The 21,857-nt window shown below is 43.5% G+C and overlaps 1 protein-coding gene across 3 annotated transcripts in view; it reads right to left on the bottom strand.

The window, feature by feature from the left end:
* CSMD1 (CUB and Sushi multiple domains 1) overlaps positions 1-21,857 on the bottom strand; it is a 2,053,194-nt gene that overhangs the window by 345,403 nt on the left and 1,685,934 nt on the right. For all 3 annotated transcript variants that reach the window (XM_070047233.1, XM_070047234.1, XM_070047235.1), the window contains 2 exons: positions 11,832-12,001; positions 7,378-7,534 (listed from right to left, as the gene is read on the bottom strand). In XM_070047233.1, coding sequence (XP_069903334.1) covers positions 7,378-7,534; positions 11,832-12,001 — 327 coding nt within the window. The remainder of the gene's footprint in view (positions 1-7,377; positions 7,535-11,831; positions 12,002-21,857) is intronic.

Genomic DNA, 21,857 nt, shown 5'->3' with positions numbered 1-21,857 from the left:
CATGTATGTACATCTGTTATGGATCTGGAACATTTAAATAGCAAATGCTTCCCTATATAATGCCATTAACTTGCAAGAACAATTACAAAAGCCTTTTCAAAATAGTTGGAAGTGGCCTTATACAGTCTTAAGCTTTATTAATTTGTTCAAACCATTTCTCATTTCTAATATATCATTTAGGGATGAATATTCGATTCATGCATGAGATTTGTTTTAAGAGCTTGGGATTTCTTAAACTCGATTAGTGTTTAAACCTAAGAAGTTAATGAGAAGTTAAGACAGTGCAGATTATGTAGCCACCAGCACCCTGGGTCGTAAGTCCTGGCTGTCAGACACTTTGCATGCAAGACTTAGACCCTGTGTTTCCGCGGTAGAGACAAATGGTAACTCAGACAGGAGGGACAGTCACTCCTGCCAAACGGGTTACAGTAAGAACTCAATGCTAATCATCACCAAGGAGTGCCTCTCTTATTTTTGGAAACTTGGTTTACTACGCAATCAGTAACACCCACCTTTCCGAAGGTGCCCATAAACAGATGAACAGATCCAAGCTTTCTCAGGGGAAAGCTGCAGTGTTAGAACAGCCGATGACCCTAGAGCTCTGCTGGTTGCCCTGGAGAACCATGGACTCACAACAGGCCCGAGGCTGGAGGCCTGGGAACAGCTCCATCACCCTGCCCAGTTCTGATTCTACTGCAAGAAATCCCGGATGCCTGGGTTTCCTGCTAGACACTTTGTGCACAACCATGAAGACACAGAGCAAGTGTTCCTAAGTCAAGAGCTGCTCCGATGACACATGAATGCAGGTAAAACAGGAAGCATGTACTAGGCTTGTAAATGTAGCAAGAAATAAAATATGAAGGAACTTCAAAGTGTTGAAAAATATAATTAAAAACAAGTTCCTTCTGTAACACTTGGACCTCATTTTTTTGATCCAGCTCTGATTTGATACTGACTACTGCACAAGAAGAGTTTCTAGTAATGGAGCCAAATATAAATGCATGTCCAAGAAGCAGAAGTGTTTATAAAACTGATCAGCACACATCATGTATGTACTGAAATGTCACACTGTGCCCCCTAAAATATGCACAATTATTGTTCATAAAATTGTGTAATGAAAAACAAAGGACTGTGGTATAGGTCACACAAGAAGTCAGTGATGGAGTGTGGCTGAGTGCAGGGCACTGAGAGCTGACAGCAGCTGTATCCCCGGGGATGGTGTGCCTAGAGTTGCTTGCAGTTCCAAGTAACTTCCTGAAGAGTGAGGAGGAGCTAAGCTTAGCCTGGGCACCAACATCTGGATTTAGCAAGAAGCCGAGGTAACAGTACTTTTCACAAAACTTTTTGGGAACATGTGGGTTTGAAAGATTTTTGGGAGTACATTTGACTCCTTAAAAAGTGTTCTTAAGAATTAATGAAGTTAACAACACAACTCACCTGTCCAGGTATAAGGAATTCAAGAAGGTACTGAATGTGGGCAGGTTTGTGAAGGAGATGCATCAGAGATCTTTTCAGAGTACCTGTGAAGTCACAACCTGCCATGATGCCATCAAGAGCTGACCTGGCTTTTTGCACACCTCCCAAGCAGAGGGTGTAGTCTGCAAATACTTGGTGGCTATGAACACAGGCACATGAAGCCAGGTATCTTCAGAAAGACCCGGAAGGTGTTGATTTCTGATGTAAGTATTTGCAGTTCAGCTAAGAGAACCGAAGACCCTGATGTACTCGTGAGCAGGAATAAAGCTGACTGCTCATGAAGGGGAGAGCGACCTGCACAGCTGGCCGCCCTGCTCTGCCCAGCAGGTCTCCGCTCATCCTCTTCACTCAGGGTTAGCGGTCAGCACCTCCACGAGCCTCCCCCAGCTCCCCAGAGGACCCAGGGGTCCTGTGTATTCTTATATTTACCTGATTTATCGCTTTTTACATAGCATAATTACTGCCAGTAATTACATATATGTGTACATACATATGAAAACTCATGTTTTTTCTTTTCTTCTCTAGCAAAAAATAAATGAATCAAGCACAAAGAATACACAGAGACAAAATTATCTTTTGGTGCAAAAAATTCTGAAAACCATGCATGGTTTTCATAATCTACAATTTCCACAAACTTTTTGAAGATCCCTCACATACTCTCGTATGTATGGATTACAGTAGTTTTGCATCAGAATGAAGTGAATTCTTATTTCCATTATTTGACAGAACTTTTTGATAAGCTCTCTTGTACCAGCTGAGCCAATGCTTTCTGCATGGAGAAGCCTGGTAGAAGACGTGTGAGACCAATATCTCAAGGGTTTGGGGCAGTGCAGAGCAAGGATGAGGCTACAGAGAGGCAGAGATGCAGAGAGAAGAAGGAAGGCATCCACGTCAGACTGCTGTTCTTCATTGATGAAGCACGGTAGAACACACAATGTGTATGGTTAACTAAGAAAACACATGTGTCTAGCGGTAAGCAAATTGTGAGAACAACACAGCTGCACATGGAAACCCCCCCACCCCCCAAGTAAACTCAGAAATGCACCTACGGGTCTCCTCAATACCCACATCCGTCTCAGGCCAGTGTGGGAGCAAGGAAGTGGGATGAACACGTGCAGTGGGAAACAAGGGAACACTGAACACCCTGGTGTGTAAAAAAGTAGGAGGAAACATCCCGATAACTCCATTGCTTCTGCCAGCAAGCACTACGACTATGCAGGGATTCTCAGAAACCTTTATGAGAGGGAAATCCAATTGTAATTGTAAACTGACATTATCACACCAATTGTTACTAATTTCACATGTACTCGAATGTCTAGATGTGTGTTCTATTTAGTAAATCTTCTAAATGATATCATCATGAAAATAAAAAAAGAAAAAAATTGGCTTCTTCATGATGTCAGCCACACTAATTCTGTCTTCTCAAAGTGTGACAGTTCTTCCACCATCATTTCTGCCACTCAGGGCATGTGAGGCACTTAATCCTCTTTCTCCTCATGGATTAGCCCTGGAGCCACCGGACAATGATCATCTTTCCAGTACTTCATTTGCCTGTCATCAAATAAAGGTAACGGCCTTGAGCAATAACACATTGTCATGCTAAAAATCCAAAAGGTTTAATTTCCTATGTCACGGTGTTCAATGTTACAAAAGTTTTAATCATCAAATTAGTGAGTAATTGGACTGTTTCAGATATTTTCAGTATTTTAGTTAATTGATGAGTTATTCTTAGGTGCCCACAGTAAAAACTAAATTTATTACTTTGTATGTAACTAAAAATCCTGAAACCGGCAGTTATCAAATTATAAACTCCTCTTTTTGAAAAAAATAACTTCTCTTGTTTTCTTCATTTCCAACTTCAAAAACATCCATGTTAATATCATTAGTAGGGAGTGTTTTAGAACATGACTTAAAACCGGGAGTGACGCAGCAATCCTGGACCCACAAACTCATAAAGCTATGGTCCTGGACCTGTACTCAAATGTTTCATGTCAGTTTTCTCATTTGGGAAATTGACAACATGTAGGCCAGCATTTACTACACGTAGTTGTTGTACATGTGTATACCTGTTTATTGAGGTATATGGTTTCTACATGCCAGTCATTCAATCACTATTACTAATGATAGAGACTACTGATTATAATTATTTCATATATACACACATGGATTTTTGTTAATGTACCCTATATCATGTTCAATATTTTTAAGCCCAGGAACTCTTAAGTGTTATTACCATGCTTTCTTTTCACATCCATCTATTTGAATATTAAATTATGAATACTTCTAAGTAGAAAAATTTCAAACTACCGTTTTTTTCATCATATGTCTAAATTGACTATCTGGTCAACAGTGTATAAATTATAACTCATAAGAAAGTAGGCAGCTAGGAAAATAATCAACATTAAAAACATCATACAACCTAAGGAACAGAAAATTGATACACAATTAGCCCAACTAACCAAAAAAAAGCAAAATAAAGGGAAAAGACCCAAATTTATAAAATTAGAGATAAATAAAGAGAAGTTACTATGGATACCACAGAATCAGGACTCACTACAAACAGCTATATATGAACAAATTGGAAAATCCAGAAGAAATGGGCATATTTCTGGATACATACAATCTAACAAAACTAACTCATGAAGACAAAGAAAACCTAAATAGATCAATAAGCAAGACGGAGGTTCAAGCAGTAATACAGGCCCTCCCAACAAAGAAAAGCCCAAGACCGACGGTTTCATTGCTGAAAAACTAATTCCAGTTCTTCTCAAACTATTCAAAACAACTGAAGGAGGGAATCTTCCCAAATTTCTTCAATGCAACCAGCATCTCCTTAATTCCAAAATCAGAAAAATATACAAAGAATAAAACTATAGGCCAATATTGCTGATAAACATAGATGCAAAACTCTTCAATGAGATGCTAGCTAATTGAATCCAACAACACTTCAGAAAGATCATTCACCCATATGGTTCCACATATGCAGGAGTGGTTCCACATTAACAAATTGAATACAAACTATATGATTATCTCCACAGATGCAGAGAAAGCATTTGATAACATACAATATCCTTTCATGATAAAAACCTTAAGCAAAATGGTATTGAGGGAACATTCATTACCACAGTAAAGGCAATACATGACAAAACCAGAGCCAGGATCATACTGAATGGGGAATAATTGTAAGCATTTCCCTAATACCTGAAACCAGACTAAGGATGCTCACCCTCACCACTGCTATTCAATACAGTTCTGGATGTTTTAGCCAGAGTCATTAGGCAAGAAAAAGAAATCAACAGGATTCAAATTGGAAAGGAGGAAGCCAAATTATCCTTGTTTGCAGATGACGTGATTCTATATATAGGGAAAGCAAAGACTCCATCCACTAAGAGGATACTGGAACTCAAAACAAAGGTTGGTAAAGTTGGAGAATATAAATCAACACACAAAAATAAAGCCATTGTATAGACAGACAATGCCATGGCTGAGGAAGAATTTGTAGTATCAGTCTCATTAACAATAGCTACAAAAAAGTTTTAAAATGTGTTAGAATAAATTTAACCAAGGATGTAAAAGATCTTTTACAATGAAAGTTATAAAACATTAAAGAAAGAAATAGAAAAAGACATACAAAAGTGAAAAAAAAAACTTCAATATTTGCAGATCAGAAGAATTAATATCATCAAAATGCCCATACTACTAAAGCCATTTAGAGATTCAATGCAATCCAGATGAAAGTAAGACACTCTTAATAGATCGGTATCATCACTAGAGCTGCAATTCATATGGACACACAAGAGATTCTGAATATCTAAAGCAATCTTGACAAAAACAGATGGGGTATCACAATAGCAAATTGTAAGACATATTATATAGCAGTTATCAAAACAGCCTGGTACTGGCACAAAATTAGACATGTAGACCAATGGAACAGAATAGAAAACCCAGAAGTTAGTCCACACAGCCACAATCAACTAATATCTGAAAAATGGGCCAAAATCAATCCCTGGAGAAAGGGCAGTCTCTTCAACAAATGGTGCTGGGAAAATTCACTCTGCATGTGCAGCAGCATTACCCAAAACACCTACCTTAAACCCTACACAAAAATCAACTCACAGTGGATCAAGGATGTCGTGCCCCGGGAGTGCAGTGGAGGATGGCCAAGTGCTTGGGCCCTGCACCCGCATGGGAGACCAGGAGAAGCACCTGGCTCCTGGCTTTGGATCGGCGCAGTGGACTAGCCGTAGTGGCCATTTGGGGGGTGAACCAACGGAAAAAGAAGACCTTTCTCTCTGTCTCTCTCTCTCTCTTTCTCACTGTCTAATTCTGCCTGTCAAAAAATTTTTAAAAAATAATAAAAAAATAAATCTACAACCTGATATATCAAATTACTTACTCTGCAAGACATTGGCATAGAAAAAGACTTGGAAAAGAAGGCAGAAGCTCACATGATAAAAGCCAAAATAAACAAATGAGGTTATATCAAGCTAGAGGCTTCTGCACTGCAAAAGACACACTCAACAAAGTGAGGAGGTGACTGACAGAATCGGAGAAAACATTTGCAAACTCTGCAGGTAATAAACTGTTAATATCCAGGATCTATAAAGAGCCCAAGAAACTCAACAACAACAAAACAAATAACCAGTTAAGAAGTGGACTAAGACATGAATAGGTGTTTTTCAAAAGATGAATTTCAAACGGCCAACGATGCTTGGAATCTCTAGCCATCAGAGCAATGCAAATTAAAACCATAATGAGGTTTCACCTCACCCCAGTTAGAATGGTTAGCATCAAAAAATCAAAAAACAATAAATATTTTTGAGGATGTGGGGGGGAAGTTACCCTAATCCACTGTTTGTGGGTATGTGAACTAGTATAATGATTATGGAAGACAGTATGGAGATTTCTCAGAAATCTAAAAATAGATCTACCATGTGACCCAGCAATCCCACTCCTGGGAATTTAGCCAAACTAAATGAAATCAGCATTTGAAAGAGTTACTTGTATCCCCATGTTTATTGCAGCTCAAGGCACTATAGTTAAGAAAGGAAATCAACCCAGATATCCATCAACTGATGGCTAGATAAATAAAATGGGTAAATATAAACTATGGAACACAACTGAGCCACGAAAATGAATAAAATCCTGTCTTTTGCAACAAAATGGGTGTGAATGGAAACCATCATGCTTAGTGAATTAAGTCAGTCCCAAAAAGATAAATGTCATATGTTTTCTCTGATACATGGCAGTTAATATAGAATACAAAAAATGTATAGGAATGAAATGACATCGTGTCATGATTGCTGGTTTTAGCCCTTATTTATATTCATATGGAACTGCGATCTTCCTACTTTTTACCTGTTGGATATATGGTTAGTGGCGTATTAATCTTGTGATTACAGAGTGGATCAAAATAATGTCTTTGCAAAAATTAAAGAAAAAAAAGGTAGGATGGAAAGGGAAAGTAAGATAGGGAGAGAGGGAGGGAGGGAAATATTGTTATCTTCTTAGAACTGTACCTATGAAATATATGAAATCTGTTTTCTTTATATTAACCATAATAAAACATAAAAAAGTAAACAGGGTAGAGAAATGTAAATAGGAGAATTAAGGGAAATAATTACAAGAAGATTGATAGGAACTTAATTATATATTATATATTATAGTGTATTAGTATATAAAATGATATCAGCATTATTTATGTCTCTATATAGAAAATTAAAAAAGTATATTCATGAGCTTTGCTCTTTTTCTCCAATATTTTAAATGCTATTCCAGTTCATAATTGGTGCTTACATTTTGCCTCATGGGAACTTTCAGAATGTTTTATACAAAACACATCAGAAAATGACAATTGAACAATAAAGATTAAAAGCACAGGACACTGTCAGGTGCACTTACTCGTATAGGTGAGCTGGAAGCCCTGGTCGGTGTCTGAGCCATTGGTGTTGAACTCCAGCCACAGGTGATTGGAGGTGCTGTTGAGGGTCAGGCCCAGGAGCTCACTCTTGGTGAAGGCACCCAGTGGCCGAGACGAGCTGTCTTTTCCATCGTAAACCTAATGGAAACCCACAGCGTGAGTGCCCTGCTTCTCAACTGTGCTCTTACGGTAGTAGTTTTAACAACACATTCAGTTCTTCATAGATGTGGTTTCATGTGGTTTTGTACCATGTTTTGCAAAAAAGTGAATGCATATAAATGAAACTGACCCTTTGGGATTTGATTATTCTTTACAGCCCTTTTTCTATACTCCTGCAGAACACTGATTTCTCTACTTTTTACTTGTTGAACTCTTTATTAAGTGATGGCTTAACCTCTGATTATAAATTAAAAGTATGCTACTGTAAAAATTTAAAAAAGAGAAAAGAAGTAAGAAGGATGGAGGGAGGGAAATACTATTATATTCCTAAAATTGCATCTTTGAACTACATGAAATCCGTCCTGTTAATATTAAGCAAAAAAAAAAAAAAAAAAAAAAAAAAAAAAAAAAAAAAAAGAAAGCCCAATGGATGGCTTCCTGATGAATAATGTTCTGTAATTCTGTCTTCACCATTAGCCATAAAAACTAGATTGTACTTGTGCTCGGACCATCTTATACCCATCAAGCCAGAGCTCTCCCTGCAGTTACAGACTAGGAGGTTAACAATGGGGAAGCTGCACGTGGGGTTTATTGCAGCTCTGCACAACCCCATAACTTTTACACAATTCTGAAACTGAGTTAAAAATAAATAAAAATAAAAACTTCTTCCACTATCTGTTTTTTCCTCCACTTCTTCCTCATGCACATTAATTCTTGGTTCTCTCATCGCTCTTCTAATAAACATATAAACTACACATGTTGCATAACAGACTTCCACATGCTACACACAATCACTAAAGGAGAAAATACAATTTCATTACAAGTTGTGGGGAGCAACCTGGACTAGACTAAGTTACTGGAATTAAGACTTATTCTATGCATCTGCTCCCCCACAATATGGCGCTGGGAGAGGAGTAAACAGCTTCTACACAGCTGCCTCCAGTTCAACCAATAAACAGCAGGACCTGCTCCTGATTGGAGGAGAGCAGCGTACTCGGCGTGTAGGCAGCCGAGTTAGGATTGGCGGAGGAGGACTATAAAGGAGGAGAGAGACGGCATGCACCAGGAACATCTAAGGGGAACATCTAGCTGAAGGAACACCTGAGCAGCCCCCGAGAGAGCCGGCCGGCGGTGTGCCGCTCCCCTGCAGAAGTGGGGAAAGTGGCCAGGGGGAACCGCCCTTCCACGGAGGTGGAAGGGTCGGTAGCCAACCCGGGAAGAACCAGCAGCAAACCCGGGGAGGGCCGAGCAGACGAAAGAACAGCGCAGGGTCCTGTGTCGTTCCTCCACGAAGACGGGGAGCGACACAAGTAAATCATCTCAGGGCAGTGCAGTAGAATCAAGTTCCTTCTAATTTTATTATTCAAGGCGAGTCGCAGACATCTTTTAAAATTATTGCTTGTTTAGCGGGTGGTTTCATTAGACGTAGTGAGATCTTACATGCAGTTAATAAAGAGTTTCAAAGGGAAATGTCCAGGCCTCCTAGAAGGATCTTCAGTTCTTCCATCTGCCAGGCAGTTCTCTGTCATTCACAACATGCCACATCCACAGAGAGCGGACGGGGCTGAAACACAGGGCCCATCGCTCAGTCCTGAAGCGCGGTCGCCAGCAGCTCCCCTGGGTCTCGGCTCCGTTACAAGGCCCTGACGGAGCCTTCCATGCATGGGGCTGCAGCAGATCTCAGGGGTCATGAACAGCGTCTCATTCCCGGGGGCCTCCCAGTGACCATGTCCAAAGACAGACAATTCAAGTCCTCAACTGTGAGGTTCTTGGGACCCGGGGTTCTGCCCCAGAGCAGCGATCAGCAGCGCACTGGACAGCAGACACCACAAGTGAGCGTGCACCTGCTGACTTCAGAGCATTCTTCCATCCACTCTACAAAGCTAGAACCTGACCTCAGGCTTTGCGCTGGTCACAGATGGAAATACAGCAAGGGGTGGGAGTCAGAAGCCTTGATTTGAATCCCGAATGAACCAGCATCAGGCTAACTCAGATCTGCACAAGACCTCACCTGAGCTACAGTAGCTCATTCACCAGGGGCTCGACTCACAGGGCTCTTTTCAATGTTTAGAAGAAGGTTCCTAGAGCCACTGGGTGTCACAAGACTGTAGCTGTTGTCACCACAGACCTCGCTCGGACTTTGGCATGTAACCAGCGCCATGCGCACAGGGGGACGTGGTGGACCGGGCAGATGGTCACAGGTCAGAGGCATCACACGGAGTCCTAGCAGGGCGCAGCTGGAAGGCCTGGGGCAAAGCTCCCCAGGTTACAGGAGCTACCCCAGGGCCTGTTCACAGAATCCACGGCTCCTCCCAGCAAGCATTCCTTCACCACAGGTTCTCTCACACAGTCTGTCCACACGACGCAGTCATGCTCATCCCTCATGTGTGGAGGGGGCTGTGTACACAACACTCCGTCTTCATTAGTGTGGACAGGACTTTCCCTCAAAAGTCAAGATGATTTCACTCAGCATATTTTTAAACATTGAGCTACTTATTGGCATATTCAAAAATATATGTCTGCAAAACAAATAGGGACTTTACATGATTGACAGTTTTTCTGAAATGAAAAAGTACTGAGTTTTTGTTTTCCTGTTGTTATAACCAAGCTTACACTGCCTACAATCAGAAATGAGTATGATTCCTCTCAAATAATATTTATCAGTGTATATTTTATGCAGTATTTCACTCAACTGCATCAAAGTATGGTTCAGAGTTACTTAAAAGTTTTCTTTTAAGGTTTACTGACTTCTAGACTTGAGGTTATCCAAGAATTCAGAAACCACTTACTTAGGACCTAATGTTACACAGTTTTTAGATTAGTAAGAACATGCTAATCTCCTAACCCAAACTGCTCTGCAGTCTTCCACACTGCCAGCAGGAGCTTCCAGAAGACTTAAAATGGAAGAGCAAGTAGAATAAAAAGTAGAGAAATCCATTCCACTGAATTACGGCATTGCAAACCAGTCGCTGTGGACTTAGGAGGAAGTAAGTCACTTTAATCTGAAGTGTCCCTTGGCCTTCGCACAGAACGTCTGAGGAGGTCAAGGGGCACCCCTCACAGCTCCACCTCCAGCCCCTTGCTTAGGGATGACAGGCTCTGTGCATGTTCTCTTCATAGTGAGTTTAAAGTCACTTGAATTTGTGCATCCATGTAGATGCGAACACAATTTTAAAATCCTAGATCTTGAGAATGTGCGTGGGAAGAACCAGGCCACCCTCCGTCGCACACACCAGCCTCATCATCAGGGCACACTGCTTCCTTTGCACCGGGCAAAGCAGGTGGCTGGAGCTCATGGTCCAGGGCACTAACTCTGGTTGCTCAAATCTTTCTCCTTCCATGCCCTAATGCCAGGCCACCCACTCCCCTGTCCCTAGCCTCTTGAGAGTCCCCGATCTCTTGACACAGCTACAGGAGACAGGAAGCTATGTTGGAACCCTTAGGGACTGAGGGGCATTTGCAGGTAGAGCTTGGGTTTTACGCATCCAGGCAGGATCTAGGTGCCCCTGTAACCCGCAGCAAGGTTTGTGTCTTGCTCTGGCCCAGCTTCTCCATGTGGGGACTATACTGTGTGTTCCAAGGACAGAAGAGAACTACTTCCATTCTCATTTTACATTCCTTTCAGTTCTCAATGTTGTGACCACGTTTAAAAGTCAGAGTAATGTGGAAAAGATAGTATAGGGTATCAGGAAGGTTTAATGATTACTATTATGTGCTAGGCACAATGCTAGAACACTCACATGAATCACAGGATTTAATTCTCAAAACAACCCCTAACTTTAAATACCATTGCATGTTCCCACATTCAAACAAGCTAAGATCAAACATTTAAATAATCTTGCCAAGATATATAGCTATTACAGTTATTTCAGTCTGCATATACTCTAAGTATACTCCATTGCACTTTCTCAAATCAATTGCAAAAATAAACAAGAATGATTTATACAGAGATATACAGATTCATTTACATATCAATATCTAGTATATAGATGGATGGAATGAGAGAAATACATGACAGATAGGTGGATTAGATGTTGGGCTAGGTGATAGCATATAGACATGTTAATGATAGACAGGCACGATTATGGATAGAGAATACCTTCCTTGAGAGGAAAGGATGATGGGATGGTAAGACAGATGATTGATGGATGGATTAAATGAAAGGTTAGGTGATGGCAGATACGTGTTAGATGATTGACAGACTTGATGATGGAGAGATGACTAATACATGGCTGGAGAGGAGAGGATGGTGAGTGGTGATGAACCGGTCCTTTACCTTTAGAATATCTCCTTCAAAGAGCTGGAAGCTTCGAGCCCTGAGATGAATCCCCTTGCCTGCTTCTGTCTCTATTTTATAGATGCATTCGTGGTTATTGTCGTAGTTTGATGGGAAATTTGGAGACAGTAATGTTCCCTCATTTCCTTTGACACTTGCTCCACATTCAGCTAAAAAAAAAAGAACATTAAGGAAAAGAGGATTCAAAAGTGGAATTACTGATATTAATAGAGCAAAAACTTCAAAGTTATGACAGCTCTCTCTTCTATCAAAGTATGCCTGTTATTCATGTGTCTTTTGTTCATAACATTTTTGTACTGTTTATCTAATGGAGAGAAAAGCTATCCCATTTACCCCATTTTCAAGATTTTCTCATTCATTTGAACAGAATGACCTCTTTTTCCACAGAAGCAGCTTGTCATCATAAGACAGGTGTAGGATAAACGAGATACCCTGCAAGTGTTGTGGCTCCCCCACTATCTCCCAGGGTGGCCACCTACCTCTCTGTCTGCCGCATAAAACACCCCAGCAGATCCCCATGTGCCAATTCTGCACTTAACTGCTACAGTTTCCCTACATGGCGCACACCAAGGAGGGATCTAGGGATGGGATAAAGCCTCTGAGTTGCTTCCTAATGGGCCTTGGCTCTGAATGCATTCACATTCTAACTCCAATGGAACAGAGTTCAATGGCAGTAAACACATTCTCCGCCCCATTTCCTGAGGAAAGAAGGGCATAGTTCATTTCCAGATCCAGGTTTGCATAAAACAGAATGCCTTTAGTCAAGGTAAGAGTGAAAATAAGCAGAGCAGAGCTTCTATTTCCTGTTGGCTCTCAGAACATCTCCTGACTTCGGAATACCAGTATTGTCCCCCGGGAATCTGAACGCTTTTGTTGAAAACTTCAGCTCTAAAATTATGTGAGTTCAAAATAATAGTGAATAATAAGGTTGCTACACAACACACACACACACACACACACGTGCACCTACATGCAAGTGAAAACACATCAGAATTCTGCAACAATTCGTTTATTTGCCACCTTAGCATTTTTTAAACATTGTATTCATTGGAAGAATAATGATCAGGTTGGGACCAAACATCAGGAAAATGTTGTTTAAGTGATGAGAGGGGAGAGGGATGTATTGTGCTGAATTTCAGAGTCTGGCACCTAAGGTATTGTGTTTTATCACATATATATCTATGCAGCATATGATGTGTAATACGTACAATTGTGACTTGTGGCCCCCTCCCACAGTGCTGATCACTCTAATCCCTCCCCTTTCTCTGTGACTTACTAAATCACTTCTGTCAGGAGCAGTGATTCCCTATCCCCAGGGAGAGAAGGAAACTCCTGGAGATTCCCGCTGAGGTCCCGAGGATTGTTCTCATTAACTCATTAATGACTGCCACCAGTCCACTGCAGGGGCTTTCCATGTGGAGAGCCAGGGCTGCAGCAGAAGTCAGCTTACGAAGAGCCCTGGCAGCTCTGCCAGCCAAGAGTTGGGCCACAGGAAACAGATCTGCTCTGGAGTCGAAGGCTCCAGGTCAGGGCCACAGGCCTTGTCCACTCTAAGCTGAAAAGCCCTTCACTCGGCCCAGCTTCCACAGTAACCACTGCTGTCCAGGGGATGGCCAAGTAGGGTCCGCAACATCGCAGGCAGAACTGGAAATTAACTAAAAATGTTTTCCTTTTAGAAATGCCACATACCTTCTCTTCAGGCCAGCCCACCTCCAGGGTGCATTCCTGACAAGGTTCACACCTCCCTTATGATGTGCCCCACTAAGAGATAGGTAGGTCTGGGCCTAGTAACTGGCAAGGCCTTAAAGCCCACCTGATTATTTTCAAGCCCTTTCTGTCAGTTTGTATTTGCCTCTCAATAAAAAAACTTGCTCATGGTTTAGACACTTTTCTTAGGGCCTCTAATAATGACTCTGTCCTTGGTTTTAGATCCTGTGAGTTTAAACTGCTTGTTAGATTTGTTTCTTCCAGACTTAAAAAAAAAAAAAAAAGTAAAATTCTAGGTGGCCTGCACATAAAGCTTCCAACGGAAGCTGTTTCTGCAAGTAGGCTGGCATCCCCCTGGAGAAGCCCCCTCCTGCTGAGAATCCACCTGCCCCTTGAACCCCGCCTTGACTCCCCTTCCCAAAGACGTGACACTTCAGCACGAAGCAGCCAGAGTGATCATCGTCCAGTCCCTCCTAACAGATGTCAGGGTTTCAATCTTCAGGGGGTGGGAGTGTGAGAAGTAGATGGGTTAATAGGTAGTCGGGGATCCCAATGGAATTGGGGTGTAAAATATTTGCTTCCTTCACCAAAATGTTATCTTTAGCAAGAATAAATAGGCCGCTCTCCTTCCTTTGGAATCTCCAAAATTACCACCGAGCTCAAAGCTTATTGTAAAAACAAGTTACCTAGCCCACCCTTAGCAGGCCAGACAGGATGGGGAACTGTAAATGAGGCCTTTTGATGGTTTTGGTCCCCGCCTGGTAACTGAATGCCAATCTATCAAGGTTTTTTTTTTGTTGTTGTTGTTTTGTTTTGTTTTGTTTTGTTTTGTTTAGGAAAGTGTACTTAAAAAGCCCACTGCTACCAGTCTCTTTGGGTTTATTCCTCTCTTGGAAGCCCCTCTCCATGCCACCCTGGCTGGAGGCCTTTGACTCTAATAAATACTTTTAAATCTCAAAAAAAAAAAAAAAAAAAAAAAAAGCCATGTCCCCCTGTAGTAAGCTGCAGGAGAAATCAGGAAGGAGAATGCCGAGACTCCAGGCTTCCCTCTCTTCAAATCAGACACCGAGGCAGGCTTTGGATGGGGCTGGAGGAGGGTGCATTGGGAGGGAAGCACAAGGAATTGCTAAGTCAAGGAAATGGTGATGAGATTTTATATTTTTTTAAAAAAATCACAGTGATGTCTGATAACAGTTGATGTACAAGTATATGGCTATCTAGTGATAATCACATTTTAAAAATATCTTAGAGAGAGCAGGGCAAGCGATGAGTCTGTGAGACTCAGTCCTACAGCCCTCCCAGCCATCACAGTGAAGGCGAAGAAAAGGGCTTTATGCTTAGAGGTCAACAGTCCACCTGGGTCAGTGAGCTTTGCAGGTGGGGGTGGTGCCGCTGGTGGTAAAATTTGTCAGTGATGAATTAGTCAGTATTTTTCACTCTTTTCCTTTCCTGAAGAAACAGTGTTTTAAAAATAAAAGCCATTTGGGTCCGGGCACCCGCATGGGAGACAGGGAGGAAGCACCCGGCTCCTGGCTTTGGATCCGCGCAGCGCCGGCCGCAGCTGCCATTAGGGGAGTGAACCAACAGAAGGAAGACCTTTCTCTCTGTCTCTCTCTCACTGTCTATAACTCTCTGTCTCTCTCTCTTACTGTCTAACTCTGCCTGGCAAAAAAAAATAAAAAATAAAAGCCGGCCGGCGCCACGGCTCACTAGGCTAATCCTCCGCCTTGCGGCGCTGGCACACCGGGTTCTAGTCCCGGTCGGGGCGCCGGATTCTGTCCCGGTTGCCCCTCTTCCAGGCCAGCTCTCTGCTGTGGCCAGGAGGGCAGTGGAGGATGGCCCAAGTGCTTGGGCCCTGCACCCCATGGGAGACCAGGAGAAGCACCTGGCTCCTGGCTTTGGATAGGCGCGGTGCGGCGACCGCAGCGCGCCGGCCGCGGCGGCCATTGGAGGGTGAACCAACGGCAAAGGAAGACCTTTCTCTCTGTCTCTCTCTCTCACTGTCCACTCTGCCTGTCAAAAAATTTAAAATAAATAAATAAATAAATAAATAAATAAAAGCCATAATAAGTGGAAAGGACATCAAAGCAGTAAAGCAATGGGGCCTCCTCTGCCTGCTCCACAGAGAGTCGTGGGGGAGTTCAAACCAAAAATGGAGGCAGTTGACTTAGGAAAATCATTGAATTCTAACAGTCAGAGCATGGAACCTAGTCACGAATGTTAGGATGTTTTATTTAAAATTGAATTTGACTATTGCTCATCAAAAACATTCAAAAATTTAATTTAGGTCTCTTAATGCAATCCACTTATCGATTTGGAAAGAATTCACATAATCCAAGAGGTGATACAAGCTGCCACCGTGTGAAGAAGTTGCCTTCAGTCTCACGGCAACTTTCCAGGAAACCTTCGGGCAGCAAGCACTGAGGAGAAGTGTGCTTGCTTGACCGTGCTCCCCGAAGTCCCCGCCCCATGCACGGTGTGTGCTGGGTACCCACTGTGAAGTACAGGACACCTCAGTTGAGGACCCTGCAGGGCCAGTGCAGGAGAGGCCAGGAGGACAGAGGGGACTTGGAAGTGACAAGGATCCTTCCGACGGAGCATGGGTGGAGTCCACGCATCCTGAGGTGCACTCTGCCTCCCATTTGAAATCCATGCATTTTTTTCCATAATACACCTTTTCCAGGAACTTTTTGAAGTACCCTTCATTTTTAACACATTATTTTTTGAGAAAGCACTTTTTTGAGGCATGTACTACAATTTAATTTTGCTTTCAAATTAAATCTACTAGTGTATGAAAATAGATATAGTGCAATCATAAAACAAAGGCACTGAAAAGTGCCAGAGAGATTGAGAGATGCGTAGTAAGCACCCAGACTCGGGCCTGGAGAAATCACTAAGGAAAATAAGACAATAACATTATAAAAGCAGCATCTTACCAACTTAGAAAACTTAAGGCCATCTTTGGACATGATTTAAGATCTCTCCTGTAAATCTCCATTACCACAGCCATTAAGTGTTTTATTTTTAAAATTTTTCAATAATTTGTTGAGTATTACTTTAAGATGAATGAATTCCATTTTTCTTAGTATGAATCATTTCCTCTTTGTAAAGAAATTTCCGAAACTGTAATTAAAACTCAATTGTCATTTATAGCTCTGCAATAGAGCTAAGCTAATTAAGGTAACAGACAGGAGCCACCTGGTTTTCCAGTGACTTCTCCCGTGCAGCATTACCCACTGTTAGGCTGGCTATCTCGGCCCTCTTGTGTGGAACAGAGGGCTGCAGCCTGGGCACCTTGCACCGCAGACACTTCTTCCTCCCGATGTGGAGGCCAAAGTGCAGACCCACCACACCAACTGTGGGATCTGCAGGATTCGATCAGTATTCAGCCTTTAGAGGTTTTTACTGAGACTACTAGTGTGCTGTTTGTTAGGTTATAAAATACACATAGGCCGGCGCCACGGCTCACTAGGCTAATCCTCTGCCTGCAGCACTGGCACACTGGGTTCTAGTCCCAGTTGGGGCACTGGATTCTGTCCCGGTTGCTCCTCTTCCAGTCCAGCTCTCTGCTGTGGCCCAGGAGTGCAGTGGAGGATGGCCCAAATCCTTGGACCCTGCACCTGCATGGGAGACCAGGAGAAGCACCTGGCTCCTGGCTTTGGAACAGTGCAGTGCACCAGCCTCAGCGGCCACTGGAGGGTGAACCAACGGAAGGAAGACCTCTCTCTCTGTCTCTCTCTCTCACTGTCTAACTCTGCATGTAAAAAAAGAAAGAAAGAAAGAAAGAAAGAAAGAAAGAAAGAAAGAAAGAAAGAAAGAAAGAAAGAGAAGAGAAGAGAAGAGAAGAGAAGAGAAGAGAAGAGAAGAGAAGAGAAGAGAAGAGAAGAGAAGAGAAGAGAAGAGAAGAGAAGAGAAAAAATAACAGATAAGCATTCGTAACCTCATGATCTAGCTACTCAATATACTTCTAACCCAATTCCAATTCTACCGCTGAAGAAACTGGTCCATCTGAAAGATAAATCCCTTGCATTTCACAGAGAAGTTTCTTAATATTCTGGCTGCAAGAAGTGTCCGGCTGTAATTATAAAAGTTTTCTGGGCCGGCGCCGTGGCTCAATAGGCTAATCCTCTGCCTGCGGCGCCAGCACACTGGGTTCTAGTCCCAGTCAGGGCGCCGGATTCTGTCCTGGTTGCTCCTCTTCCAGTCCAGCTCTCTGCTGTGGCCCAGGAGTGCAGTGGAGGATGGCCCACGTTCTTGGGCCCTGCACCTGCATGGGAGACCAGGAGAAGCACCTGGCTCCTGGCTTTGGATCAGCACGGTACACCGGCCGTGGCAGCCATTGAGGGGTGAACCAATGGAAAAAGGAAGACCTTTCTCTCTGTCTCTCTCTCTCACTGTCCACTCTGCCTGTCAAAAAAAAAAAAAGTTTTCTGGAAATTATTGTGGGGCCTCTATAACTTCCTAAACTTGTCAAAGGTATTAATTCACATAACATTTGTAAGTGTTATTTATAGAGGACAGAAACAGACAACAACTGGACAAAGAGAGGGATGGAAAAAATACCTTTTTCTTCTTTAAACCAAGTTCACTGTGAGCCATAAAAATGTCAGGAAATCTTGATCAGGGCAGAAATCTATGTAATGTGAGGGCGCAACCATACATTTACACAGAATTTCTAAAAATTTCTAAAATGGTTCAATTTCATGCTATTCATTATCTTAAAGCCTCTATTTCTTTAATTTACTACTATTTATAGATTGTCCTTTAGGAATTAATGGAAAGTACAGTCTTGGTCTTTAATTGTGTTTCAAATTTTTAAACTAAGAATTAAAGAAAATATATTGCCGGCGCCGCGGCTCAGTAGGCTAATCCTCTGCCTTGCGGCACCAGCACACCGGGTTCTAGTGCCGGTCGGGGCACTGGATTCTGTCCCAGTTGCTCCTCTTCCAGGCCAGCTCTCTGCTGTGGCCAGGGTGTGCAGTGGAGGATGGCCCAAGTGCTTGGGCCCTGCACCCCGTGGGAGACCAGGAGAAGCACCTGGCTCCTGCCATCGGATCAGCGCGGTGTGCCAGTCGCAGCACACTGGCCACGGCGGCCATTGGAGGGTGAACCAACGGCAAAAGGATGACTTTTCTCTCTGTCTCTCTCTCTCACTGTCCACTCTGCCTGTCAAAAAATAAAAAAAAAGAAAATATAGAAACCATAGATTCATTGGCATAGAAAAATAATATTTAAATAGAATTGGTGAAACGATTTACAGCTGAATTTAATTTAGTGTGAAAATCTACACTAAATCAGAACAGAGGCGGAATGTTTTCCCTTACTATGTCTGAAATATCTGTAACCTGTGAGACAAATGAGCATGCTTGCATTGATGTTGTTTCTTCCTTATTCCACCGATGGGCTTTGTGTTTTGTCCAATAAATAGTTAAATCATCCATTCAGCAACAGGGAAACTCTCTTACTTCATTTTATATTTGAACAAAAATTCTCTCACCAGGTGCTTGTTGGTTCTTATTCCTATGCACATATTCAGGCTTACAATCACTTGTCTGAGAAAAGCTTGTGCTTAAGTAATTCTGAAGGCATGCCATGTCATAATGCAGCCCCTTGCTGGCCTACTATGGGTTTATGTCCTGACCAGTCCATGTGACCTGAAAATATCATAATTTGAAAATGCACTGAATCCTCCTAACTTCCCAGCTAGTCTGGGTCAGCAACGTAGCACCCTGTACGGCACCAGTGGCTTCTTCACCATGGCCAGGTCACTGGGAGCTGTGGCTGCTGCCATGGCTAAGCTTGAGAGAGAAGGTGGTGTGTATTCCAAGACCAGAAACAAAACAAAACAAAACAAAACAAAACAAAATTAAAGTGGGGTTTCTACCAAATGTGCATAGCTTTTTGCACCATTATAAAGTCAAAAGAAATCATGTTAGCCATCACTGGAGACCATATGATTTAGATCAGAAACTTCCAGTGAATATCCATTCTTTCCATTATACCTGCTAACTCTGCCCTTCTTTCCAAACATACCACACGTATGTCAGATATTGTAAAATATTCACTTCTCCTTATCATTCAGTAGCTATGTGGACAGATTCCTAACTGTCCTCCACCCACCAAAATGGCTCTGGTTACAGGGACATGCGTGCGTCTCTGGGCCAGTAGCAAGAAACCCAGAACTTGAGAGAGCCATCAGGGCCCAGCTTGCTTCCCTGGGGCACTGTGAGGTTTCAGCCCTGTGTGTGACCCCAGAGCTCGATCTCAAGTGGCCACAGGGAGTGCCTGGTGCTTCACCCTGATGTGCAAAACAGAGAGATGCTGACACTACAGGCTTTGGTGAGGTTGAAGCCTTGACCCAACCTCACGTCCTCACGTCAGGGTGCCCCCACTTAGACCTGTTAGTCACTTCACCAAGAAGCAGCCCAGTTTGACTTATGCCAGTTCGGGTAACTCTTTCTCTAACACGCAAGAGAGAGAAAGGGTACATGGTACAGACACACTAAAAATGCCAAAACGGGCCACAGCTGGGGTGTGGGCACTTCTACAGGGGATACATATCACAGAGTGCATGGGATGCTACTTCCATAACTAGGTACAAGTTTCCCTAAGACGGATAAAGGTGAATAGAAAAGATGACTTCTCTTTCATGTGCATGAGCTGACGGAGAGAGATACAGTTCAGGCGTCCTCTAGGACTCCTACTTAAGACCTGACGCTTATTAGGGGGAGGTAAGGTGGAATGGAACGTCGTTGGAGGTCATCGGCATTCCTGGGTACGGATTGCGACTGTTGGCTGGGGTCGAATCATTTTCATTCTAGAGTTTAGAGGAAGGGACAGAGAATATTGAGGAACGAGATTCCTGAGATCAAAGGGGAGTTTTTGGGGGAAGATGTTTTTATTCACCTCATCAACATGATAGGTCTTAGGGGTGTGGTCTCCCCACTGTAGAGGGGCTGTCGGCCCACAGGGGGTGCAGGGCTGAGGACAAGGGCAGCGGAGCCGAGCAGCCCTCCTGCAGGATCAGCCTTCAGCTCGTGGGCAACAGGCAGAGGCGTCAGCCTGAGGGAGACGGAACGAGCATCCGGACAGAGGGAGTGGGGACAGAGGGGGTGGGCTGCAGAGCGCTCAGCAGCAGCCGTGGGCTTTGTCTGAGCACAGACGCGGGGGAGCCGGGGAAACGCGGGAGAGCCTGGCCAAGGCCAGTGACGCAGGACCTGTTCTCCACGTGGTCAAGGGGGCATTCCGCCCGCCTGTGGTGGGCAGCAGTGTAACCCGTGCTGCTACGGGGTGTAGTTGAGGAGGTTTGCCATGTGGACAGATCATGGCGGGAGCTGCTGCTCTGGGAATCAGCAGGGGACGTCCTGGAGCTGGGAGACCCCTCAGGAGAGTCTGTCCAGGGCCGAGCTGAGGACACTTGGGAGGAGTCTGATTTGGAAGCCATGCAGCAGGCAGGCCCTTCAGAACCTGCAACTAGTTAAGCACTGAGAATGAAACACACAGAGAAAAGTACAGACAGCAGCCAGGTGAGATGCATGGGTTGTTGGGTGGGTTTTAGGGCTCCCCACCTCCTGCTTATGTACAGGTGTCTTGCAGCCAGATGGGCAGAAAGTGGTCAGAAAACAGCAGGTGAAACACACAAGGTAAGTACAAAGGTGGTCCATGCGAGGCCCTGTGTGTGCCCTCCCTGCACAGTGCAAGGGTGGAAAGCTGGAGTGCAGGACCCTGGGCCTGCATCTCAGAGGCCCTGTGACATTGGAGGAGCCTGTGTGTCTGTCTGGCATTCCCATCTGTCAGACGGAACTGACAGTGCAATCTCCACTCCACAGAAATGCCATGGCGTCGCCTAGGACGTATGTGGAAGGGGCTCACAGCAGGGACTGTCTTGGAGCAAAAGTTCAATAGGATTAAGCATCCTTTCAACTCTCGTGACCCATTATTCCGTATTTTAGCAGCTGTAGAAACCTGAATGCCATGGAAAACAGTGTGAAGAAGATGAACTGAGACAAGACAGAATAGCAGCCAAAGCACTATAATCTCCAGACCACTCTGTCCCACGTATAGGGAACAGGGTCTGATTTCACGGAGCCAGGAACGTCCCCAGATTGCAAACTGCCCCCAACAGAAGAGTCCACCTGGGCATAGATGCTGGGCAACGCTGGGAGCACCTTAGATCGTCTACAAAATGCTCGCCCGTTTTCCTCGAAACTTGTGTTCAAAATGTGCATCCAGATCTCAAGCAAAGCTCAGAACACCCAAAAGTGAGCGGCACTAACTTACGGTAAAGCCAGCTTGTAG

Source organism: Oryctolagus cuniculus, chromosome 8, assembly GCF_964237555.1.
Source record: "Oryctolagus cuniculus chromosome 8, mOryCun1.1, whole genome shotgun sequence".
Lineage (NCBI taxonomy): Eukaryota > Metazoa > Chordata > Mammalia > Lagomorpha > Leporidae > Oryctolagus > Oryctolagus cuniculus.
Note: the sequence above shows the minus strand (reverse complement) of the source record. Positions and strands in the feature narration are given on the sequence as shown.